The sequence below is a fragment of the Plecotus auritus genome (assembly GCF_963455305.1).
Source record: "Plecotus auritus genome assembly, chromosome: 2".
In the NCBI taxonomy this organism is placed as follows: domain Eukaryota; kingdom Metazoa; phylum Chordata; class Mammalia; order Chiroptera; family Vespertilionidae; genus Plecotus; species Plecotus auritus.
The window spans coordinates 156367030-156394763 of record NC_137771.1 but is presented as its reverse complement, the minus strand read 5'-3'; the positions used below and the strand labels follow the sequence as shown (position 1 = coordinate 156394763).

Sequence of the window (27734 nt, the reverse complement as noted above, 5' to 3'; positions counted from 1 at the left end):
AATAGGCCAAAAGGAAAATCGTCTGGGCAAAAAATAAAAAGGATCCCAAGTAAAATTTATAGAAAAGATTCCTTTATTAACTTTTGGTCGAGAATATGTTTGTATATTTTCAGAAAACAAGACCATGTGGATTCCTGCAACAGAGAGGAATTGACAGGTCTGCTCCAACTAGGAAGACAAGAGGAGAAACAGTCTAGAGATGGAAGACGCTGACGACAACTTGCCATGCTAGCAGTCAGCAGCTGTGCGTCGCTGCAGGTTGCCCAGGACCAAACCAGAGAGGGTCAGACCTGCCTTACCACCATTTGTTCACCATCCAGATATCATTGCTGACGTATACACATAAGGAACTGTTTGACACTGAAACGGACTTAGAACTGTTGGACATTGAAATTGGGATTCAAACATTTTTGTTCTTATGTGTTTATTTCTGGTCTGCAGATGCAAGATTTTTTTTTAAGGAAAGAAACGGGGGAGATGCCGGAAACCAATCATTCTACCACTAATAGAAAGATGTGGACAGGAAACTGGGAAGGCTGGTCAACAACCTTAAATGTTTTGATCACTCACTGTTTAGTTGAAACATTGTTAGCTGAAGCAGCCTCCACCTCTGTTTGTTTCATGTAAATTTCTGTTATTGGAATTTCCTGCCTAAAGGTTATGGGCGTATCCCATAGTCTCAATAAAAGGGATTGCAAGGCCAGAGCAAAGGGTAGTCCTTCCACTAGAGTTGGGCTCCCACCTGGCCCCCAATATTTCCAAATTAATACTTTTCCAAGTCTCTTTTCATTTGTGTGCGGCCTTCTCCAGAACCCGAACCCTGAACCGGAACCCTGAACCACGCAGGACGTGAAAGGGGTTCCCACAGGTGATGAACTCTGTGAGCACTAAAATTGTTTTATTAACATTTCTGCCTAATCTGCCTTTGATCTCTGGCATGGAGACTAACATACCTCTTAGTTAATTCACAACTTCAATACTCAGGTGATCGTGAGCTTTAATAGCCACAGGCGCCATGAACCTATGAAGGATGCCCAGGCCACATGGGCACAAATCTGGAACTCCCTGCTATTCAGAAACCACTTGTGGAAACACCAAAGATCAAAGAGAGACATGTACAAAATCTCCTGTGGCTCCACTGATATAGGGAACAGTTACAGATAAAACTCCAGTGGTGTCCATGAAACAAATATGCTTTTACAGTGAGGGTTAGTAAAAATATAACTGGTAATAGAAAGAGTGTGCAGTGTAGACTTGGTATTATATATAAGCAACAAATTGCTGAACAGGAAGAGGTGCCGCATCTTCCTTCTCCTGCCTGTTCTGAGCACCACTGGGCTGTGCATCAGGCAGACTGTGCCCAGTGTCCTCAGGTAGTGTAAATTATTTGATATTGGCACCATCAGCTGTGGTACAATATTCAATATTGGCCTCCCCAAGATTTTGTAGGGTGTTCGACCTTAGCATCCTCAGATGTTATAGGGTGCTCGACCTTGGTGTCCACCTCAGCAGAAGGGCTTCTCCTCCATCACAGCAAATGCCACAAAACAGCCAGTCAGTGGTCAAACATATGTTAGGGTTTAATGCTAAAGGTCAAAATTGGCACAAAACTAAAAATGAGTCTCAATCCTTCACACAGAGCTCCATAGCTCAAACCCAGGAGTCACTGAGTTGTAGACAGCTACTGAGAGAGGAGGTCACTTAGGGAGCTGATGTAGATGGAGACCTACTTCCAGGACATGTCCTGGGAACTGCCAGCTATTAGAGGTGGGAAAAGACACAGCAGGAAACTGGATCAGAGAGAGCTGTTGGGAGGGGAGAACTAAGAGGCCAATGGCAGGGAGTATTATAGGAAGGCCAAACCAAAACAAAACAGCAGGTTGTGGCCTAATGTAGTCTAATAAGACAGAGATTTTTGAAGAGGTAATTACTATTTGGTTTCATGTTAATGTACAAATTTAGATAATTGAGGATTTTGGAAAATTGACCTCAGTCTTATTTAATCAATGGTGGAAATTGGATGAAAATTCTCAAAGATCAGCAAATAATACTGGAAACAACAAAAAGTTTTTAAACACAAGAAAGCACTTAGTTATGATTGGAGTGAGCGATGACTAAACTCTAAGAGGACTTGCTGGTCATAATAGGTAAAGCAACAATATTGAAGGGAACATGAAAATTATTTGATGATAGGACAGTTATTTTCATAGATCTACAGAAAATTCTCTCCCAGAGACCCAAAAAAGTGCCCCCCACCTTCCGCATCCCTGAACAAGTAAAGCCTGCTCCTTGTGCTCAGCAGCACTGAATAAAGTAGTTTTTCATTAAATCAGTGCTGAAGTTAAGAATTAGCCCATACGTTTCAGAGGAAACAAAACAGAACACTTTCCATCACTCCCAGTCCATTTCCTTGATCAAAAGTGGTATTTTCAAAGACTACCTTCGATGGTGAATCCTTGGAAAGCCATATACAAGCCCCCAGTGCTTTCTGATGGAAGCAAACATCCTTTTCTCTTCAATTCTTGGCACTGAAAAATGAGTGTGTCTCCAGCACTTGGCAGAAAACTGTCAAGAATGCCAGAAAGCCGGAGGGTTCCACAGTGGTCTAGAATACCAGGCATCATGATGTCAAGGTTCTAAGGCTCATGCCATACCTCAACAACTGTCTGACTTGTTTCCCTGATTTGTCCTCCATGTGATTTTTGAATTAATTGTTTGATTCTGAGGCAACTCTATATTCACTTGCACTTGTAAGACATAAAACAGATATTCCATCCACACTTTACTGAGTTTACCCCAGTGGTAATACCTCTCTCAACTGTAGGTAGAGTCACCATCAGCCCCACAGGACCCTTGTGTCCCCTTCTACAGCCACACACATGTCCCTCCCTCTTTGTCCACCTCTCTCATTCCTGACAACCACTGATTCTTTTCTCTGTTTCTATCATTTTGCCCTTTCACAAATGTTATTTACATTGGATCTTACAGTTCAAAGCCATTTTGAATTGGCTCTTTACACTAAGCATAATAGGAGGTGCATCTGCATTGTTGCAGGGGTCAGAAGTTTATTCTCTATCACCTTGAAGGCCCATGATGGAAATATATCACAGTTTAACTATTCAACTGTAGAAAGAGTTTTGGGTTGTGTGTAGTTTGGGGCTACTACAGATTAGACAGCTATGAACATTTGTGTATAGTGTTTTGTATCTACATAAGTCTTCCCTTCTGTGGCTTTAAATGCCCTGGTATGGAATTGCTAGGCAATCTGGTACGTCTGTGTTATGTTTTGTTTTGTTTTAAGAAACTGTCAAACTGTGTTCCATGGTGGCTATACCATTTCAGTATCAGCAGCACTGCATAGGTGATTCGGCTTCCTCACATCCACACCAGCATTTGGTGTTGTCATTCTTAATTTGCCATTCTGATAGCTATGTGATGAGACCTCATTGTGGATTTAATTTGTTTTTTTCTTAATGGTTCTCAGGCCCTTGAGAAAAGAAGGGGAGGGAACGGTAAAGAAATAATTTGCAATTACATGTATTTTAAGTAAATACCCTAGGAAAGGAAGGTGAGAGGCCTAGAGTCAAAGAAATTTGTCTAAAGTTTGTCAAGCTGAAAGCATTAATACCCCGAGGTCACTCGTTAAAAATCAAGATTCTCTACTAAGGAAGAATGGGAGAATGGAAATTGGAGGATTTGCTCCAGTTGGCTTAATTTTTTTCCTCTCTCAGTTCTTGAAGAGAGACTAAAGAAACTCAGTATTGTTTAATTCAAAAATTAATCTTTGTTACTATATGTAGAGTCTCAAAATCTACTAGTACTTGTGTAGTAAAGATTTTGTGGTATGGGAGACACTTCCGGTGTTCCGAATATTCAATCTGTAAGGCTGGCTTGGATTTGTAAAGTAGAAGATTTGTTAATTGACCCCCATTTGTCATTGTTATGATAGTTATCAGATTAGTCTGATTAGTTATGAAGTCTTGAACTCCATTCTCTACCAACTATTTCCTCTGCTTACTCTCAGTTTCTGCCCCTTGTAATTGTGCCTTGCTTCCCAAGACCTTGATTCTGTCTATGGCATCCTTTCGGCTCTGTCCTCACTGGTCACTGTTCTGTCTCCTGTATGTAGATTGGTTCAGAAGATGAATCAACTGTCTTGATTGAGGCACTCACTTTCGTTCTGGCCAGCCGTCACTTCTTAGGTAGTGGGAGCTGCAAGTGCGTAGTGTTTTCCCTGGGAACAGGTTAAGAGAGTGGCAAGCAGCATTAGGAGTGCACCTCTGTTTGTTTTGTGTTCTTTCTTCTTCCCTTTTCTAAATTTTTGTTTCCTGTTTTTAGTGTCTTCATATAAATTGTCTATTCTGTATGAAAAGTAAAGGCAGAATTTCAGGAAGAGATTTAAAGTATATTTCAAACTAATCACACTACCTTTACTGTTCCAGAAATAAGATTTTTAATATCACACAAAAATGAGTTATTGCTCCTTTTCTTGAGATTTGAGTTGAAATTTGGGGGATCTTAAGATATTCTCAGTGAAAAGCTCAAGACTTTGAAATGTATTTGTTCCCTAGTTAAAAATTTCTCTTTATTTCCCAGTTGAAATGTGAAGGTTTATAATAATAATACTTTTGGGTCATAAGCTCTGAAAATTGCCACGGGTGAAGTATATGTATTTTCTTGTGCTTGTTTTTTTAAACTCACCTGAAGATATTTTTCCATTGTTTTTCAGAGAGAGTTGATGGGAGGTAGGAAGGGGGAGAAAGAGAGAGAGAGAAACATCTATGTGAGAGAGACACATTGATGGGTTGCCTCCATGTGTGCCCCAAGCAGGATGAGAACCAGAAACCCAGATATGTGCCCTTGACTGGGAATTGAGGCAGTGATCCTTTGGTGCACAGGCTGATGATCTAACCACTGAACAACTGGACAGGGCATATATATATTCTTAATCATTGCATGATAATCAGTAACTAATAGCTTATTAATTATAATTCAGAGAGTACTATTTAGCTCACTGAATTACACTAATGTATACTAAAATATATTGTACAATTATACTAAGTTTAATGAGGGGCTTAGAGTTCTGCTTTCTGGTCAAGATGGAATAACATCTTGCATTTACTCTCTCACTTGGGTATATATATACTTTCCTTTAACAACTAAAATCCAGACAAAAATGTATGAGACAATGATACCCAAGACATTGAACATCAGGAAATTAAGGACAATGCTCCTTGAAAGATGGGGGGCGGACGGGGGAATTAGATGAACCCTACTATTGCCCTATCTTACTGCCTGGAGAAAGTTTCCAGGCTCTAGAGCAGGTAAAGGGAGTGTAGGTATTGCCCTCTAATCTCCTGAACTAAGATTAAGCTGCAGGTCAAGAGAAGCCAAGAAGGCAGAGTACTAGAGAGGAGAGAGCTGCATATACTCTGGGAATCTGTAAAGTGCCCCTTGAGTATTTAGCTGAACACTGTTCAGTGCATATGTGTGAGACAACTACCAAAGCTTACAGAAGGACCTAGCTGAAAAGATTACAGAAAACAGTGCCTGTGGTTCACATAAAACCAGGATTGTACCTGTTTTCAACAGGCATAGTGGAAAACCTCATAATTCATGAGGGCCAGAACAGCTTTTAATCTAATTAAACTTGGCCTACTGCTGAGGCAAGACCCTGTTCTGGTCTTGTCTAACCAAGTTTAAAAGCAGGACTTTAACAGATTAAATTGTGTCCAACTGTATACTGCCAACAACAAAACAATGCATTTTAAATATAAAGGTGTAAAGAAGTTTTAAAAATATATAAAAGAATATGTCATGCTAAGATTAATCTAAAGAGAACTGGAATGACAATATTAATATTAGACAAAGTAGATTTCATAGAAAATAATACCAGCAAGGATAAAGGGTCATTTCCTAATGATGAGGGATTAATTCATAAAAAAAACACCTAACCATTATGCTTCTAAACATTTATGCTGCTAGTAATAGGATTTCCAAATACATGAAACAAAAACTGATAAAATGGCATGGAGAAATAGATAAATGTCTATTTGGACAATTATAGGCAGGCATTTCAATATTTTTCTCTTAAAATTTTCCCTCTTAATAAATAGAATAAGTAGGCAAAAATCAATGAGAATATAGAAGATTTGAAAAGCTCTACCAACCAAATTGACCTGATTGAAATGTATAGAATATTCTACCCAACAACAATAATATATGCATTCTTTTCAAGTGCACACCATCACTCAACCAGAAAAACTATATTCTGGGTAATAAAGGAATGTTCAATAGATTTAAAAGAATTTAAGTCACATTTTCTTACCACAGTGAAATTAAATTAGAAATCAATAAAGAAAGAGATCCAAAAGAATCCTCAAATATTTGAGAACTAATTAGCACACTTCTAAATAGCCCATAGGTCAAAGAAGAAATCAAAAGGGAAACTGAAAGTATAGAAGTGAATAAAAAGGAAAACGCAATATATCTGGCGTGGGATGCAGCTAAAGGAAAACAATACTGTAAAAAGGGAAATTTCTGAAACTAAATGACTATTTTAGACAAGAATAAAAGTCTCATACTAATGACTTCAGCATCCACCTTAGGAAGTTAAAAAAAAATATTTAAAAAGCTAAAAAAAATGAAGAACAAGTGAAACACAATAAGCAGAAGAAAAAAATTAACACTGATTAGAGGAAATATCAATGAAACAAAATATAAAAACAATAGAAAAGTCATGTGAACAGTAACTGGTTCTTTGAGGAAATCACTATAATTGATAAAACTGGATAGATCAGGAAAAATGAAAGCAAATTGCTAGTATCAAAGAGAGTTGAAATCACTACAGATTTTCAAAGGATAATATGGAAATATTTTAAACAACTTTATGCCAATAAATTTTACAACATAGATGAGAGGGACACATTCTTTGAAAGATATAAACTACTAAAGTTCATTCTATAGGAAATAGATAACTTGAATAGCCTTATATCAATAACAGAATTTGCATTTGTAGTTAAAAGCCTTCGCAATTATCAGTCATCATATATACATATATATGATGCATACATTTCAAAATGTTATTGAGTGTAATTCAAAGGGTAAAAACCAAAAACAAAAATTGAAATATCTTTAGGGCTAGGTAAATAATGTAAGCAAATGATGTAAAATAGTCATAGGAAAAAATAACTGTCAAAAATACTATCAAACTTTATTTTCATGGAACTATAGTGTGTGTATGTGAGTGTGTGTGTGTGTGTATTGATTAGAGGACAAATCAATTAAACAAAATATAAAAAAATAGAAAAATCATGTGATCAATAACTGGTTCTTTGAGGAAATCACTATAATTAATAAAACTAGATAAATTGGGAAAAATAAAAGCTTTGCTATCATATTCATATGTATAAACATATGATAGCAATGCTTTTACTTTAATTTGAAAGTAAAACTTAAAGTCAATATGTAAATATTAATTAATTATGTAATTTTATTGCTTGTGGTGTTTTGGTTCTTCTCTGGAAGAGAAACCTGATTCATTTTCTTCCACCCTTAGATGTTACTATGTGTTGGATTTCCTATGACATTGTGGACAGTTTCAAATATTTTAATTTAAATTATTTAACTTTATACAGATTCATAATGGAAAATAGTTATTGATAAAAATAGGTACTTCCAAATATGGACATTCTTATACAACAACGTACTCACCCTTCCTCTCTTTTTACATGGATGACTCCTTCTCCTTCCTCAGTTCTCTGAATTAAAATTTCTTTTTTAGAGACACCTTTTCACCCATTATTACTCCTCATTCTTTTGTTTTCTTAATAGTTTTTTTCAGTACTAGTAACTACACATTTTTGTGTTAACCTGATAATCATCTTTTCTACTGGCCCGTAAGTTCCCTGGGGACAGGGTCTCTGCCTGTTCCCTCATCACTGTATACCAGGATCCAACTTCATGCCTAACCTACAGTGGGAGCCCAATAAAGAACAGAAGACAGAATGAATAACGTGCACTAAGCTCTGGTCAGAGGGCAGGACTGACAGCTGCCTGTAGAGTCTTCTTCATCAGTAAAATGATAACAGAAAAGAATTTTAATAAATTTTTATAGTTAGAACCATTTATCTGAATTGAAATTGAACACAAACTTTGACCAAACTGTGGCCCTTTCAGTAATATATTCTATAGAGACTCACGATATGCATACCTTTTAAAGCAGCAACTCCTTTCCTACTACGCAAGAAGTCACATAAGTACCTAAACACGTGTGGAGATGCTTTCTCATCACATTGTTACTTGTAAAAGCAAAAAACAGAGGTTGGAAATTAGCTAAATGTATTTCAAAATTATTTAAATAAATTCTGATGTAGTCGTCAAAGAGCTACTATACAAGAATTAAAATTATAAGACAGGTGGGGCAAAAGTAGATTTATAGTTGTTTGTATAAAAATACAATAATTAATGTATAATAATAGAAGAATAAATTCTGTGCTTCGCATACTCAAAACTGTAGTTAAAAATCACAGTGAAAATAAATCCACAATGTATTGTTAAATAAAAAAAAAGTTTAAATAAATTACATCCTCTTTTTTATTTAAAAAAAAACAAAACACCGCAATTGATATATGTACCTGAGCATGCCCAAGAAAAATATTTAGAAGGATATTTAGGAAGTTGCTCATAGTGATTATTTCTGGCTAAGGCTATTTTTGAATTCTTTTTGCTTCTTGTTTATTGTTACAGAAGCATGCATTAATTTTATAAACTAACAAATATATTTCTATTTGGAACAAAACACTTTTTACAAAGAGTACCCTACTTCTCTTAGGGATGTATTTAAATGCCTCCCATGCTTTTCAATCAGAAATTTCTTCCATCTTATGACCCAGCGATTTTACTTCTTGGAATATATCCCAAGAAACCCGAAACACTAATTTGCCAGAATATATGGACTCATATTAATTGCAGCATTATTTGCAATAGTCATAATTTGGAAGTAGCCCAAGTGCCCATCAGTAGGTGAGTGGATAAAAAAGCTGTGGTACATTTACACAATGGAATACTACTGGGCTATAAAAAAATAGGAGAAAAAAATAAGGGAAACCTTACCTTTTGTGACAGCATGGATGAAGCTGGAGAGTATTATGCTAAGTGAAATAAGCCAGTCAGAGAAAGTCAGATACCATATGATTTCACTTATATGTGGAATCTAATGAACAAAACAAACAAACAAACAAAATAGAAGCAGACTCAGAGTTACAGAAAACAGACTGACAGCTGTCAGAGGGGGTGGGGGTTCAAGGGCTGGGAGAAAAAGATAAGGGATTAAGCAAACAAACACAAATCTTCATCACCTACAATAGTATTGTGATTATCAGAAGGAAATGGGGGAAGTAGAAGAGGGCACGGGGGCATAAATGATGATGGAAGGACACTTGACTTGTGGTGCTGCATACACACTGCAATATACAGATGATATAGTATAGAATTGTACACCTGAAACATATATAATTGTATGAATCAGTGTTATCCCAATAAATTCAATAAAATAAAAAGAAAGTTCTTCCAATTATGGGATGTTTCACCTTGGTTAGAAAAGAGAAATGTTTTTAAAAATGGGCTTTTATTCTTTTTCTAATGAACATATTAATACTTTAAATATTTTTAAAGTACAGAACATATTAATACTTTAAATATTTTTTGTTTTATTTCACTGAATATTAAGCATTGTTGGTGAAGTTGTGACTTTGCCATCAAGCTCAATTTGTAAACTTGATTTTATTTTACATTTGACTATTAGACATTTGTTAAGTAAATTCAAATAACTAATTCAAAAAACTAATTTTCATGACATCCCATTCAGTGTGCAAGAACGTAAGTTCTGGATAAGAAGGTAAACCACCATCCCGCCAACAAATGATCAGATCGTCACCCTGCCACATCATGCTGTGTCATAGAGGGATCTTGTAGGTTTTTTTTGTTGTTGTTTTTCACAATCTTCTTCAATAAGAGCTGAATCATAATCCAGCTAATTCACAGGTTCTTTGTTAGCACGAATCAATCCAAACAGTCTAACGGGATCATCGTGAATGTTTTCCTCTATTGCCTGGCGCACGGGTGGGAGACTGTACACTAGGGTAGTCTCAGGAAGGCTGGTGTTCATTCCATGTAACAGCTCATCTTCATTCTTGTCTGATACAGAAATATTTTGTTGCCTGGGCTTTCTGAGCTTCCCCTCACAATTGTGACTCAGTGAGGCGTAAAACATCTGTGATTCACTGATTGCCTAAAAAGAGAGGCATATTAATTTTTTCATTGTTAGCCCATTCTTTCACTTTGATGACTTCTGGGAATTTCTAAGTTCTCTGAAAAGCAAGAAACTTGTTTTCTGGGCTTTAGCTGCCAGTTAGCTTATATGCTATATCCAAATTACCTTCCTAAGGCACAACTTTCATATTTTTACTGTCATGTCTCCAAAATGTTAGCCTAAAGACTAAGGTTTGAATTTCATATCCTGACATTCAAGGTTTTCCATGCTTGATACTACTCCACTTTTAAATATTGATTCCTATTACTCCCCTGCATAAACTTTGTATTTCAGGCAAACTGGATAATTCTTCATTTTCCTTTGGGAAATTCTTCTGCCTTCCCTGGTCTGGATTACAGTGCTGTACCCCAAGCCCAGCACAGGACTAAGCATGTGACATAGGCTGGAACCAATCACACCATCCATCTCCCTGGCAACAGAAATTGGTCCAAGAATAGAAGTCATGTGGTTTCAGCAGAGCCAATTATGCGGCACGTTTGGGATTGATGTACAGATGCAGGAATAGAAAATGTGCTGTTTCCTGGAGTTGGGAAAAAAAAACCTGGGTCTTCCAAAGGCTTGCCCAACCTCAAGGGAAGAGTCTGTGGTAATGGAAGAGCATGACGTCAGTAACAGAGGCAAAGAGGGAGGGAGGAGAAGCAAAGAGAGCCCTGGTATTCAGTCATCTCAAAAACAAATAGCCCCTTACAGCTCCCTGTCATGTGAGCCAGTGATTTTCCTCTTATGCTAAAGTGGTTTGAATTGGGTTTCTGCACTTATAACTTACAGCATTCCCAACAATATAAGTCTGGTCAACAATTGGTCAACCTTATCAAGTGCTGCAGAGTTCAAAAACCATGATCCTGAGAAAGAACCATGAACTGTATATGGCATAGTCACTGTGACTTCCAGAGTGTTATTTCAGTTGAGTGCATGGGTAGAAAATATATGGCCAGAGGTAAAAGAATGCTTATCTCTGGAAAGAAATGGAAACAGTAGAGAAAAGTAAGAATCAATTTAGGAGTTAAACAAGCTGAAGTCAAGTTTTGTTCTTAAATATTGGGGTGATTTGTGTATATTGATAAATAGTAATAATAGTAATAATTAGTTTTTAAAAACTGGAAAATGGAGACAAATGATTTAAGGTGTAAGATATGGAAATAAATAGGAGAAATGGTCAAGATCATAAGTAGTAGTGTTGGCTTTGGAAAGAAGAGAGGGTGCTTCTGACATAGGAGGGAAAGGAGAGATTCATTTGAGATTTTGACATGAAGATAAGAGAGAGGAGCAAGCTCACACTGTGTCCTTCAAATTTTTTAGGATATGAGAATTCTTGTGGACTCATTATATTATTAGGTTTCCTGATAAACTCTTCCTAGTTCATAGAAGATTGAGATGCTGAAATTACAAGTTCTGAACTGTACATATGATTTTCAAAGGGGAAGGAATTTATTTCCATTTTTCCAACAGATATTTCATCCATCAAGCTTTATGCATAATACCATAGATTCCTTATGCTTTTGTAATTGACTATAGTAAGTATTGTAGTAGCAAACTGGGCAGTGTGTTTGTTGATAATCATTCTAATAAAATGGAATTGAGCAAATGTAAAGAAATTACTTCTAGTTAGTGAAACTAAATTTGTGAGAAGGATGTAATAGAATAAAGACAAATCTACTTAGAGTATTGTTAATTACCCTATATAATAAAAGGCTAATATGCAAATTGTCCCCTTGACCAGGAGTTTGACTGGGAGTTTGACCAGAGGGTGGGGCCAGCTGGCCAGCCACCCTTGGCCCCTCCCTCCAGCTGGCCCTGTTCCCGATCGTCCCCCTCTACCCGAACGGGGGCAGGGCCAGCCCCCCAACTGCCCACAGCCCCTCCCCAGCAGGTCCTACCCCTGAACAGCCCTCCCACCCAGATTGGGGGTGGGGCCGGTCAGCCAACCTCCAGCGTACCCTCCCCCTGGCCAGCCAGGCCTGATCAGGGCCGATCTGGACCCCACCCATGCATGAATTAGTGTACCAGGCCTCTAATATAATTTATAAAACAGCAAACTTTTAAGAACATTTTAAGGTTTTGCACAATTTCCACTTTAGTTAAAAGCAGATGTAGCTCAAATAAAGCTGGCCTATTCAAGTCATATGTATTAAATAGCTACTTCTATTCCAGATTCTCAGATATTTATACTAGTAGCTAAGGTGCTATGAATTTCTACATTTCAGATGGTGTGGTTATATAGTAACCTTTTCTTTTTAGAGGTTTTCTTTATGTTATCATGGATTTAGCAGGTCATATTATTACATGCAGTTTTTCATTTCTTCTAACATTTTACAATTAATTGAACATCTGATGACAGATTTGCCCATCAGAGGGTGACTTTACCTTTCCTTAGACTTCACCACATTTTGCTTTCTTATTAAAAATTTCAAGAATTTTGGCTGTGGAGGGAATTTATATAAAGAAAAATAGAAAAATTCTGCCTTATTGGGAAGTTTCCAAGATGTGATCCATCTTAGGGAGGAGAATATTTTCTGCTAGATGGGACTAAATTTGAATTCTGTTTTCCCACCTAGTACCTGATTGCTCTAGGGCAAGTCTTTCATCCTTTTCAAGACTGTCAAACTGGAAAAATACTACCTCCCTCAAAGAATTTAAGAGGATAATGCGTATAAAGCACATAACACAAGACCTGACAAATCACAACTGCATAGGAAATACTGTCCTATGGCTGTTTTTAGACAGTAGCAAGAGTGCACATCATTGAAGAAACAAAATCTGGGAGGAGAAGGAATAAGAGTTACTTTAAGTGAAATTTATGCCTTAGCAGCATGTAGGCTAAGAACTGTGAATGGCTTTTGATGAAGTCAGTGCTCTGTCTGAAGATGTTGAGCTGATTGTGGTAGGAAAAGGAGAAACTCTCCAATTCTCCTTAGGTTTTTATAGGTTTTTGCTTAAGCTATTTCCCTGCCTATTTCTAATTAAGCTCTGTGTAAATACATCTCTTGCCGTAAGACCAAAGCCATAGGACTTGTATTAAATTTTACATTCATTTGCCTTGTAAAATAGAAGTATGGTCTTTTATTTCCAGCTAATTTACCTTTTAACTAAAGACCTCTCCCTTCCTCCCTCCCTTCCTTCTTCCTTTCCCCCTCTTTCCATAAATTTCTAACATGTAGGTCTTATGTGCCTTATACATGTGTCAACTTTTATATTTATCTCTGTGACACACATAATTCTTTTAATTGACTATTTAGGAAGAGAATCCACTTTTCCATTCAAATCTATTGCCTTTGTAATTGTTCACAGCTTTGAATCTTTGAATTTGAGTCTGAGTAGCATTTACTTGTCTTCCAGTTTCCCTTTAGAGTTCAGGTCCCCAAACTTGACACATTTACTCTAAATGTTCTAACAGCTATTTTAATTGTGCATCAGAATGCACTCTTCCTCTGCTCTTGAAACCTGCAGCTGTGCTGTGATCTTGACTAAACTTGACCCTTGATACAGAAAACAAAACTCACCTGTGCAGGCGGGGTAGCTTCTTGCAGTTCATTCACAGATCTCTCTGGTCGGGCTTTCATTTGTTCATAGCAATTTTCATCCATTGGTTCTTGGGAGTGGAAAAGATTTATGATTGACAATGGAAAAACAAAATATATTGGCACAAGTAAAGAGACATGACCCAAGCAACATTTAGCTGTAAATAAGAAACCTCCAAGAACCATTTAACGTATCTTTGTCATGAAAACGCAGAGGTAAGAAAGCACAATCTGCTCTCTGCAGGTCAGAAAAGAAGTCTTTTGCCCAGTAGCATTAACAATAAGACAAAGGGAGGTCTCTTGGGATAAGGACTGGATCATAGCCATATTTTAAATATCATTGTAGGCCATGACAGTTTCAAACTACCCTTTAGATGTTGTAGAGATCCCATGAGTTAAGTTTTTGCCTGTTTCCTATTTAAGTGTAATTGCAAATGATGTATGGTGGAATAATGCACAGTGCACCTACACTGATGATTACAATCTGGTAATTATTTCTGTGAGTAAAATGTTTTACTTGGCGGCTTTCTGAACCTTACGTCATTTTTTAAAAGTATTTAGAGGATGGTTTTTATTCCATAAATGAGTGACAGGACAGTTCAGCCAGGCTATTCTGAAGTTGGGCTGTCTAATGCTGACTGTAAGTCTGTGCAGCATCCACCAGCTAGCAGACCTGCACTTATTTCAGCCTGTGGGGACAGGCTTAGTGAATCATTCATGCCTTTCTTCCCCCAGATACACCTATTTAAAAGAGACAGGAAGGAGAATTAGTGACAGGTAGGATGGCCAGTGCCTTGGCAGAAATGTGGACTGCTCCAATTTGACCCCATAGGAAAAAAAAGATATATTTACCAGGTACCTCCCAATTACCCCTTTCTGAAAGCAACACAAAAGAAAGGGTCCATAGAGTGATATTTCTCAAAGCATAGTTCATGGAAAACATGCATTAGGATCACCTGGGAGGTTTGTTAAATAGCAGATTCCTGGACCTCCTACATCAGAACCTGTGGGAGGGACCCCTGCTCTCACTTAGACATGGAAATCGTAGATGTGGTGGCTTCAAGCAACTAGAATACATAAACAATGAAGTTCTCAAATCTTATAGGGGAGCACCAAGATTCCGCAAGGTGAAACAGGAGGGCAAACTCATTTTACTAGTTCATTACCGAAAAACAGTTCCTGCTTCCTCAGATGCAGAGATTAGAGGGCACTTTGCTATGGAAGAAAGACAACAATGATATACATGCTTGAATCCTATAAAACTCTCACATTCCTAACTTCAGAATTCCACACTGTTTTGATATACAGAGATCCAGATCCATTTAGTCCATTCCTGGACATCTCTGTGTTGAGATTCAGAGACCTGCAAGAATGAAGCCCAATTCTCCTGTCCTGCATTAAGTCAAGTGCCTGCAAGGCAAGGGGACAGGCTTGAGTGCTAGCATCACCCTCCTGGCTCCTCCCATCAGGCTCTGGGATCAGATCACAGTGGTCTGTTTTGAGGAACTTGAGGTATTTTGTTTTGGGTGGTTGGGATGTTTCAAGTAATAAGGGGTGATGGGAATTGATGAGGACCTGTTACATCAGAAGAAAAATATATAACTCATTCCATGAAGATTTAGCTCTTCTCTATCCCCACTCGCCATCAAAACAGCCCCAGGGTCTCTACTTACAAAGAACAAGTTTCCACAAGGGAAACTAGAAAATGTATTTATTATTCCAGATATTTCACTGTAGACTTGCTTTTGAATACAGTGCATAAAACACTGTTTCCCTGGTTGGGCCACTTTCTGTTCTAGAAATAGTATTTCACAGAATTCTTTGTGTGTCAACATTCATGGTAATAGAGTCTTCCTGTATTCTCATTACTGCTAGAGTGAAATGGAGAGCATATAGAAAACAGGATGCTAATTTACACCCAATGTGTGGCTTTGGAAATACATAATAAATAACATACTAAACATGCTTGAATTTATGTTATCAGTGGGATATTTAAATGTGATTGTGATAAAAATAAGCCACCTCAAATTGTTTGTGGAATTAAGTGAGGGGGGGTGTATTAATTTCTGGAAAAATAAAACTTACCTGGGACCACATTATCTAAGTTACCATAAATTGGTGTGTCTTCAATATAATACTCATCCTCCCTATAAGGAAAAAAAAGTATTTATTTTATTAGAATCCACTTTACACAAAGTTCTTAACTAATTTCTCAGTTAAATTTGATATTAGGTAAACTATTGTTCTTGTTCAGCTTTGGCCAACCAATGTAGATACATTTACGTGCGAGTGAGTGAATACAAGTGTGCAAGCATGCCTGCCTCTCTCTGTGTGTGTATGTATAAATTTGAAAAGTCATTTTTGGACCTTCTTTCAGGAAATAATGATAGCAAGTATTTATTTAGCACTTACTGTTTGTCAGATGCTACTTAAAGTGTATTTTAGATACTCATTTATTGAATACTTATACAATCGCACAAAATAGGCACTATAGAATCCCTATATTAAAGGTAAGGAATGTAAGGCACAGAGTAGTCATATATTTGCTGAAGGTCATAAGAATATTCTCATTCATTATAAATGAGAATAAGTGGCAGAGCTGAGATTAGAACCTAGCTTATTTGTGTTCTTAACTATACAGTGTACTACCTGTTTACTTGCCCAGACTTTCACTCTGAAAATTCCCCTAAAACTATTTACTAAGTAAATATTCATTGACATGGATGTGTAAGAAATAAAAGGCCAAAGAAATATTGGCAGATGCAATGAAATGATTGCCTATTACATTCAGATGCTGTTCTATGTGTTACATACATTGTATCAAAGACCCAGGGAAATTCTGTCAAAATACTATTATCATCCCCCACTTTAGAGAAGCCTGAGATTCAGAAATACTAATGTATTTTCCCTAACTTTATGTGTAATGTCAGCAAATAACTAACAATTATGAAAGCTTTTCTTTATGCCAGTGCTCTCTGAACCCTCAGATGCATTTTATTTTGATCCCCACTGTGCATATAAGGAATTTGTAGCTCATAGAGGTAAATTGTCCAAAGATATACAGACAGTAGCTGGCAGTGCTGGCATTGTAATGCAAGGCTGGTCCTAAAGCCCTAAATCCTTTTTGCTCTTGATGTTTGATTAAGTTTCCTTACAGCCTTATCTGAGTAATCCTGTTAGGAATACAGCAGACATCCACCATTGTCACCAGAAGTAAAGATGGCCCTGGTGACCAGCTTTCACAATAGCAGTCTGGGAACAGAGACCTACCAGGCAGTGAGAGTGACATTTCATAAAATAGTAGCAACTGCTTTAACTTTGAGATTACATATCATGGAGAGCTGGATGGAATTGCATCAAAAGAAAAAAGAACTCTTATCTCAAGGCTTAACACCTATATTACTCACCATGCTTCTGAAAGAAGACAGAATATATGTAAATAGCAAGTAGATGTTTTTAAAAAATTACAGATCAAATGATACCTGGATAAAATGGTTTGAAAAGTCCAGATGCTGGCATGTATTTTGCTTCTCTTATAAAAGGAACTCATTCGTAACCTTTCTTTCCATCAGTAATTCAATGCAGCTTAATATTGGGATACGGAGGAGACACTGCTCATGTTTTTTCTCTGGCTATGCAGAGAATTTAATAGCAAAAGGTAAAGAATTTTTAATAAGACAATCCATTTATTTTCGTAGCTCACACAAATAGCAGATACAATCTGCAAATAATAAATCATATCCAAAAAAATGAACATCATTTGATTCATTATGAATGAAAATAAGATGTGATTTATAATGCAGTGCCTTGAGTCTATAGGCAGGTCTCAGATGATTAATCATTTCAAATAAAAAATTATTCAGAAGCAGTTGCCTAACAAATTTATATATATGTGTGTGTACATATATATTTTACTTATCAATTTCAAATAGCTTCAGTCTTTTGCATAAATAAACTTTAAGCACAAATGTGTGGCAGTGTTTTATGTGGAAGATGAATTACTATTAAAAATATATTAATAAGCTTATATCCCAGAGGCCAGTGCATCTCTGAGTTTTGGGTCAGATCAGGTTCTCCATTGCTCAGAAGATGTCTGAAACAGTCCTCTAAAAAATAAGCACATTAAATGGCACTCCAATATTTAAAATAGTATTGTTTTTCACTAGGGTCCAAATTTTCTATTTTCGCATATACGTATTTCTGTAGTTTACATTTTAAAGTTGTTATTTATATTTTACTATTATTTCATTGTTAAGTCCTTTGTAGAAAAATATCTAAATTATCTAAGTAAATTAAATTAAGTTCAATTTTTTAAAATATCATTACTTATGCCTGGGTGGCCTTGGGCATATATTCTGAGTTACAACTTTCTTATTTATAAATCAAGGATATTAAACTATTTAATCCCTATTGTTCTTTTCAGTTCCAAAATCTATAATAAAAATATAGGGTTCCAATATCCAAGTAAAAATGAAAGATACTTCTACAACACTAAATAAAGCCATTTTAAGGGCCTGGAAAGTTTTCAGATTGAGGAAAGAGCAAGCTTAGGGGTCTATCAGAAATTGATTTGTGTAAGTGTTAACTTGATTTGCTTAATAGATATTTCTTTGAATAGGCAAATATATGTTTGGGTTCCATGACTGTATAAATGTTGTTTAAAGTCATGGGTAATTTTGGCTCCTAAAGTACGTAATCAGAAATAGGCAAGTTGAGAAGTATATACACAAATGTGTGAATTAACATGCCAACCACTTTTTATAGATAAAATGTGCTTGTATAATCAAATTTTGCCTAAATGAAGATATACTACAATAGATTGATTATTAAATCCTTGAAGGATTCTGCATCTTTTCATCTTTGTATGTCTATTGTCTATCCAAGTTCTTATTTATTGAATGAATGTTCTTAAATAAATTAATGTTATAAAAGCACCAGCCTCTTTTCTGCATTTTCCCTACAGCGAAGAGCCTGCCTGTTTTGAGATGGTATTTTACCAATTTTCCCTTCTGACTCTTATCCTTCTCCCAAACTACTGATCTAATCTTTAGCAAAATGATCAAATCACAAGATTTTCTATCCTATTGCATGTTCATTGCTCTTCAAATGACAAATATCAAATCAATCATCAGATTAATTTATACATAGTTACGTAGGATTGTCTTTGATACATTGTTGTAACCAAGTCAGCAAATTACTCTTGATTTGAGCTAATGACATGAAAATTATCTCATGTTATAGAATCCAAGGTTAAGAGTACTCATAACAGTGTGTGTGTGTGTGTGTGTGTGTGTGTGTGTGTGTGTGTGTAAATCTGCCTCCAAAATAGACATTCCCACCTGGAGAAGAAAAAAAAAGACCTTATAGAGACCAACAAAAAGTTTATTATCTTATCCTATCTAGTGAGAAAGCTCTGTGTTTTTGAAAGACCTCTCAGCCTTTCAGTCTACCATTTCAGAAAGGTCTTGAAGAGTCCTCAGGGAAATTCTCTATATTTAGATTTTTTTAATTCCAAAAGAGAAATCTCCAATCTAATGACACATTTGGGTCAGAATATACTAAGAAAATGAAACTTCTTTACTATAACTCACACCATTAAACATTTTTTTTTAAAATATCATATTATACAATTTATCTGCAACTAGCTAAATAAATAATAGAGTAAGTTATAACTGCATGTTATTTTAGAGTTGATTGATCACATTTTTCTAGTGATTGACATTAACCTTAAAAACAGCATATCATGAAACATTCTAGTCAATATTTGTGTGTAAGCATACCTTAAATATTATTAGGTATTGCCAGATTTATTTCCACCCTAAATTCTTAAGGGCCACACAATTTTTATACATAGACTGCATTCTTACAATCTGATCTGAATTATAACCTAGGATATTTCCTCTTGAAATTGATGAGAATTCTGTAGATAACAGGTTAGAGTCCCACTCCATTCTTCACCCATCTCTCTCATTAGCTCAGGATGTTTAAGTAAGTAGGGCAGATAATAATGCTATAGCTTTTAATTTTCAGATGGGAATAAAAATAATTAAAATTCACTTTTAATCGTATTTTAACCCAAATACAATTTCCCTGAGCCAAACCTATAAGCAATATTGCATTTGTTACTTCCCCTGGTTCATTGGGAATACAAAGCATAATTCATTTTCTACTTACCTGGGGATGTAGTAATCAGAGTGTCTGTATATTTTACCTGAAAGATATTCAAAGTAGACAAATTAAATAAATGTTTGGACATACATTTGTTAAACCTTCTAGAGAGGGTTATAAGGGGAGCTTAGCCTCAATGTCAGTTAATATCTTTATTCAAGCCACTTGGCCACCACTGTTTGAAATAGAGATAAAGATTGTCTCTGATTTGGGTAAATCATAGTCCATATTCTCTCTTGGTAGTTTGGAATAGAAACATAGTGCAGCAGAAAAAAAGAAATAATAAAAATTAGAGCAAAATTGAATGAAATAGAGAACAAAATGTCTATATAAAAATTAATGCAGCCCTGACCCGTTTGGCTCAGTGGATAGAGCATCGGCCTGCGGACTCAAGGGTCCCAGGTTCGATTCTGGTCAAGGGCATGTACCTTGGTTGCGGGCACATCCCCAGTGGGGGGTGTGCAGGAGGCAACTGATGGATGTTTCTCTCTCATCGATGTTTCTGGCTCTCCCTCTCCCTTCCTCTCTGTAAAAAAATCAATAAAATATATTTAAAAAAATTAATGCAAAAGAACTGGTTCTTTGAAAGATTAATAAAATTGACAAACCCTGGCTAGACTCACTAAAAAAAAAAGAGAAATTTCTCATATATACAAAACTAGAAGTGAAAAAGGAGAAGTTACCAAAGAAATTACAGATATACAAAGGGTCATACTAGAATACTATGAAAGACTATATGGCACTAAATTCAACAACCTAGAAAAGAGCGTAAGTTCCTAGAATTATATAACCTTCCTAGTCTAAATCATGAAGAAATGGAAAAATCTAAGTAGACTGAACAACAATGAGGAAATTGAAACAACCATCAAAAACCTCCCAAAAAATAAAAGTCCGGGACCAGATGGCTTCACTGGTGAATTCTACCAAATATTCAAAGAAGATTTGATACCTACCCTCCTAAAACTCTTCCAAAAAATTGCTAAAGGGGAAATACTTCCTAAAACATTTTATGAGGCCAACATAACTCTAATATAAAAACCTGGCAAGGATAATACTATAAAAGAAAACTACCCAGCAATATCTCTGATGAATTCAGATGCAAAACTCCTAAACAAAATACTAGCAAATAGAATACAACAGTACATCCAAAAAATAATATATCACAATTAAGTGGGGTTCATTTCAGAGGCACAAGGATAATTCAACATACACAAGTCAATCAATGTAATACACCACATTAACAAAGGAAAGAATTAAAATAATGTACTCTTATCAATAGATGGAGAAAATGTATTTGATAAGATATAACATCCATTTATATTAAAACACTCAGTAAAAAGGGTATAGAAGGAGAGTATCATTATATAATTAAGATCATCTATGAGAAACACTCAGCTAAAATCATACTCTGTGGTGCCCAGCCAGTGTTGCTCAGTGGTTAAGTTTTGTCCCATGTACCAGGAGGTCACAGTTTGATTCCCAGTCAGAGTATATGCCTGGGTTGCAGGCTGGATCCCCAGTAGGGGCATGCAGGAGGTGGCCAATTGATGATTCTCTCTCATCAGTAATGCTCCTATATCTCTCCCTCTCCCTTTCTCTCTCTGAAATCAATAAAAAATATTTTTAAAAAGAAGGAAAAAAATAAAATCATACTCAATGGTAAAGAACTGAAAGCTTTTCCTCTAAAATCAGAATAAGACAAGGATGCCAACTCTTACCACTCTTAATAAACATAGTTCTGGAAGTTCTAGCCAGAGCAATCAGGCATAAGGAAGAAGTAAAAGGCATTTAAATCGTTAAGGAAGAAGTAAAAGGGTCACTTTTTTTGGAGATAACATGATTCTATACATAGTAAACCCATAAGTCTTCAACAGAAAAAAACGATTAGAAACAATAAACAAATACAGTAAAGTTGCAGGATACAAAGTCAATGTACAAAAATCTACTACTTTCCTATATACTAACAATGAAACTTCAGAAAAAGAAATGGAAAAAAAATCCTTTTGCCACTGCAACAAAATGAATAAAATACATAAGAATAAACTTAACAAAGGATGTGAAGAACCTATATACTGAAAACTACAAAGCATTACTAAAAATGATTGAAAAAGACACAATGAAATGCGAAGATAAAAAAAAAAAAAAAAAAAAAAAAAAAAACAGAACAAATAATTGTCAGATTTGTATGGAACCACAAAAGACCCCAAATGGCCAAAACAATCCTGAGAAAAAAGAATGAAGCCAGAGGTACCACACTTCCTGACTTCAAATTATACCATAGAGATCTGATAATAAAAAAACAACATAGTATTGGCAGAAAAACAAGCACACAGACCAATGGAATGGAATTGAGAGCCCAGAAATAAAACCTCATGTTTATGGGAAAATAATTTTTTACAAAGAAGCCCAAAACACACAATGAAGAAAAGAAAACCTCTTCAATAAATGGTGCTGAGAAAATTGGGAAGCCACATGCAAAAGAATGAAAGTAGATTACAGTTTTTCCCCAAGTACAAAAATTAATTAAAAATGGATCAAAGACTTAAATATAAGATCCGAAACAAAAAATTACATAGAAGAAAATAATACATACTAAACTTATGGACCATGGTCATAGAGAATATTTTATGAATTAGACCCCAAAGGGAAGGGAAGTAAAGGCAAAAATAAATTAATGGTACTATATCAAACTAAAAAGCTTTGGTACAGCCCAAGAAACTGACAACAAAACAAACAGGCAGCCAACCGAATAGGAGGTGATATTTGCAAATAACAGCTCCGATAAGGGTTCATTATGTAAAAATATATAAAGAATTCATACAACTCAACACCAAACAAGCAAACAATCCATTAAAAAATGGGCAGATGATCTGAATAGACATTCTCCCAAGAAGACATACAAATGGCCAATCAAATATAAAAAGATGTTCAACTTCACTATTAGGGAAATGCAAATCAAAACTACAGTGAAATACCACCTTTCAACTTAGAATGGCTACTATCAACAAGATAGGTAAATATAAGTTAGAATGGCTACTATCTACAAGATAGGTAAAAATAAGTATTGGAGAGGTTGTGGAGAAAAAGGAACCCTCCTTCACTGGTGGTGGGAATGTAAACTCTAACAGCCAGGATAGAAAACAGTATGGCTGTTCCTCAAAAAAATTAGGAATAAAGTTACCATGTGACCCAGCAATCCCTCTTCTGGGTATCTATCTAAAAAAACTCAAAAACATTTATTTGAAGATACATGCACCCCAATATTCATTGCATCATTATTCATGGTGGCCAAGATATGGAGACAAACGAAGTGTCTTTATACAGAGGACTGAATAAAGAGATGTGGTACATATATACTATGGAATACTACTCAGCTATAAGAAAATATGACATATTGCCATTTGCAACAACATGGATGGCCCTTGAAAATATTATACTAAGTGAAATAAGCGAGTCAGAATAAAGCTAAGAAGCATATGATTTCACTCATATGTGGGATATAAAACTCATAGACATAGACAATGAGTGGTTACAAGATGAGAAAGTATTGGGGGATGGGGGTATTAAAGGGTAAATGGTGCCAAATATGTGGTGATGTAAGATGATATGATTTTGGGTGGTGGGTATAGAATGCAATATACAAATCATGTATCATAGAAATGTACACTTAAAATCTATGTGAACTCATTAACCAATGTCACCCCAATAGATTTAATAAAAAACGCATGCAATAAAATGGCTTTTAGAAGAAACAGTACGCTAATCAGAGATATGATGTAGGATTGTAAAACCATGAAAAAATGATGTGTCAATTCTCAGAAAGTAACCCACTGTTGAACCTTGAAGGTGCTGGTTCAAAGGCAAATAAAAGGAAGTATTTTTATTTACAATTAAATATATGTATTTAAAATTTTTCAAATAGTTTCATGAATTTCTTTTTTTGTGTGTGAAAGGCATTTATAATTAATTATTGAGGAACATTAAGGCAAATTCAGTGTACAGTTTCAATAATTAAGAACAATACAGTGGTATTTTGGCCCTGGCCAGGTGGCTCAGTTGGTTAGAGTGTTTTCCTGTATACCTAAAGGTTACAGGTTTGATTCCCATTCAGGTTGGATCCCCTGGTGGCACATATGGAGGGCAACCGATTGATGTTCTTTCTCACATTTCTCTCTCTCTCTCTCTCTCTCTCTCTCTCTCTCTCTCTCTCTCTCTCTCTCTCTTTCTCCCCTCAAGCCAATAATTTTATCTTTGGGTGAGGATTTTTCAAAAATCAATATTATGAAGTTTGTATTATATGTTCATCAATAAATTTTCTTTGGCCAAAACCGGTTTGGCTCAGTGGATAGAGCGTCAGCCTGCGGACTGAAAGGTCCCAGGTTCGATTCCGGTCAAGGGCATGTAACTTGGTTGCGGGCACATCCCCAGTGGGAGGTGTGCAGGAGGCAGCTGGTCGATGTTTCTCTCTCATCGATGTTTCTGACTATCTATCACTCTTCCTTCCTCTCTGTAAAAAATCAATAAAATATATTTAAAAAAATAAATAAATAAAAAAAATAAATTTTCTTTGAAGTTGAACTGGGTGAATGTATATAATATGATATTTATTATATTTTTATTATATATTATTTAAGTTGGTATTAAATAAAAGCAAAAATCTTGCAGAAGTTATTCCTATAAAAATGAAGTGCAGTATTATCTAAGTCTCTGACAATGATTCAGACACAGTAGTAACCAAATAGTGATCTTTCAGCTTTAACATATGAAAAACACTGTGTATTGGTAAGGAACTAGCACAACCATTTCCAAATAATTGAATGAATTACCAAACTACAAAGATTATTTTGGGGTAGATTTATGTGTGGCAAAGTTAAGTTATTCTCCAGAGAGGTCATTAACTGTTAGACAAACATTACTGGAAAAACATATTAAAATCATTACATTGGAGGATGAAATGGACATGTCACATGTCAGTGTGTTTGGAATAATTCTGTAAAGGACCAAATGTGGAAAGTTTTTGCAAAACCAAGCAGCTATTGAACCAAAAATGATGAAGGTAATCCATTGAGGATATATCCAAAATACTCTTCTAGCCCATAAGAAATGCCCCACCATGAGCTGCATATAAAAAGTGGTGTTTGAGAGAAACCAAAATGGCGGCATAGGTAAGCACCTAAACTGCTGCCTCGCACAACAATTTCAAAACTACAACTAAAAGACAGAACGGACACCATCCAGAACCACAGGAAAGCTGGCTGAGTGAAAATTCTACAACTAGAAGGAAAGAGAAAAGCTCACAGAGAATTGGAGGTACGGCAAAGGGTCTTTGTGCACGCAGAGAGAAAGGGCGGCTGAGAGCCTGGCTGACTTTCTCTGGCGGAAGGGGGAAGGAAGCCCCCGACCGCACTGAACCCCAGTTCTGACTGCACTGAACCCCAGTCCAAGGCGAAACCCCATGGACCCAGGCTCATACAGGGGGAGTCTGGACTGTCAAGTAGAGAGAAAGGCACCCGGAGACTCAGAGAGCCAGGGGAGACCCGGGGGAGCACCGGCGGGCAGGGGTCTGGAGGTGGCGCGCGCCAGTGTGCACAAAGACTGCGGAGGTTGCTACAGGTTTTCCCTAGCAGAAGGGAGTCCAAAGCTCCTGACTGCACTGAACCCCAGTTCTGACTGCACTGAACCCCAGTTCCAGGCAAGCCCCTGGGGACCCACGCTCTTGTGGGGGGAATCTGGACTCTTGGGCGGAGACTCGGGAGCCGGGGAAGGCAGAGGTCTAGAGGCGTGCGCAGGCGCGCGCGCGCGCGCGCGCAGGAGCAAGGCTGACTGGAAGCCAAGACTGTCTGCTCCGCCCTGAGACTCCACCCCATCCAAGCTGAGCACAGAGGCTATTGCAATTTGGCAAGTCTAATCCTATAAGGCTGTCTCCAGCACCGAACTTCTCCCAGCATAGACACAGCGGATCTTTACAGCCAACTGGCCTAGAGGTCAATTCCTCCCAGTGATACCAACAATGATCAAGACTTAACTACAACAAGGCTGTACACACAGTCCACAAAGGAGCGCACCAAGAGTGTCCACCTCAGGTTAACTGGGGAGGCCGACCTACTGGGCCATATAGGAAACCTAGCACACAAATCTATCCTACCAACTCAGGGAAGCTGTGAAAATGCGGCGTCAAAGAAACAGATCACAAATGAAAGAAATGGAGGAAAACAAACGACTGGATATAGAATTCAAAACCACGGTTATAAGGCTTTTCAAGAATATCCTAGAAAAGGCCGATAAATATAACGAGACCCTCAAAGATATGAAAAAGGACCAACTAGAAATTAAACATACACTGACTGAAATAAAAAATATTATACAGAGACCCAACAACAGACTAAAGGAACACAAGAATCAAGTCAAAGAATTGAAATACAAAGAAGCAAAAAACACTCAACTGAAAAAGCAAAAAGAAAAAAAAATCCAAAAAGTTGAAGATAGTGTAAGAAGACTCTGGGACAACTTCAAGTGTACCAACATCAGAATTATGGGGGTGCCAGAAGAAGAGAGAGAACAAGATACTGAAAACCTATTTGAAGAAATAATGACTGAAAACTTCCCCCACCTGGTGAAAGAAACAGACTTACAAGTCCAGGAAGCACACAGAACCCCAAACAAGAAGAATCCAAAGAGGACAACACCAAGACACATCATAATTAAAATGTCAAGGGCAAAAGACAAAGAGAGAATATTAAAAGCAGCAAGAGAAAAACAGTTAGTTACCTACAAGGGAGCACCCATACGACTGTCAGCTGATTTCTCAACAGAAACTATGCAGGCCAGACGGGAGTGGCAAAAAATATTCAAAGTGATGAATAGCAAGAACCTACAACCAAGATTACTCTACCCAGCAAAGCTATCATTCAGAATTGAAGGGCAGATAAAGAGCTTCACAGATAAGAAAAAGCTAAAGGAGTTCATCACCACCAAACCAGTATTATATGAAATGCTGAAAGGTATTCTTAAAGAAGAGGAAGAAGAAAAAAGTAAAGATAAAAATTATGAACAACAAATACATATCTACCAACAAGTGAACCTAAAAATCAAGTGAATTAAAAACCTGAGGGACAGAATAATCTGGTGAATATAATAGAATCAGGGGCATAGAAAGGGAGTGGACTGATAATTCTCAGGGGGGAAGGGGTATGGGGGGGTTCAGGAAGAGACTGGACAAAATCATACACCTATGGATGAGGACAGTGTGGGGGGGGAGGTAAGGGCAGAAGGTGGGTGGGAACCAGGTGGAGGGGAGCTATGGGGGGGAAAAGGAGAAACAATTGTAATAATCTGAAAAAGATTTATTTAAAAAATAAAAAAAAGATTTTTCTTTGCAATCTTAAAAAAAAAAAGTGGTGTTGTTTTCAACTACCTTCAGATTAGTTTTGTCAACATGAGAGCACATAGATGTAGGAGAAGCACCTGCTGTTGCACAAATCACAGTTAATGGAAACCCAACAAAATCAGAAACTTGAGAAACTAACAGTGTCAATGAGCATAAGAATAAAAAATAGTTAACACAGGTCAGAAAATTGTAAGCTGGAAAATATAAAGTAGGTGCTGATTTTTTTTATATGACAGAATGTTTATATTCATGTATCAGTAACTATTCATATTTGTCTGGAATTAAAGTACATATACAAGAATAGCCTGATGTATCATGGAACAAATTT

General features: G+C 36.6%; 1 protein-coding gene across 1 annotated transcript in view; it reads right to left on the bottom strand.

The window, feature by feature from the left end:
- Positions 1 to 10033: 10033 nt before the first annotated feature.
- The window catches only part of TRAT1 (T cell receptor associated transmembrane adaptor 1), a gene marked incomplete at both ends in the record, with an annotated part of 35575 nt that continues 17874 nt past the window's right edge, over positions 10034 to 27734 (bottom strand). Inside the window, 4 exons of the mRNA XM_080654676.1 lie at positions 10034 to 10291; positions 13834 to 13922; positions 15937 to 15998; positions 20026 to 20062. Coding sequence (XP_080510802.1) covers positions 10034 to 10291; positions 13834 to 13922; positions 15937 to 15998; positions 20026 to 20062 — 446 coding nt within the window. The remainder of the gene's footprint in view (positions 10292 to 13833; positions 13923 to 15936; positions 15999 to 20025; positions 20063 to 27734) is intronic.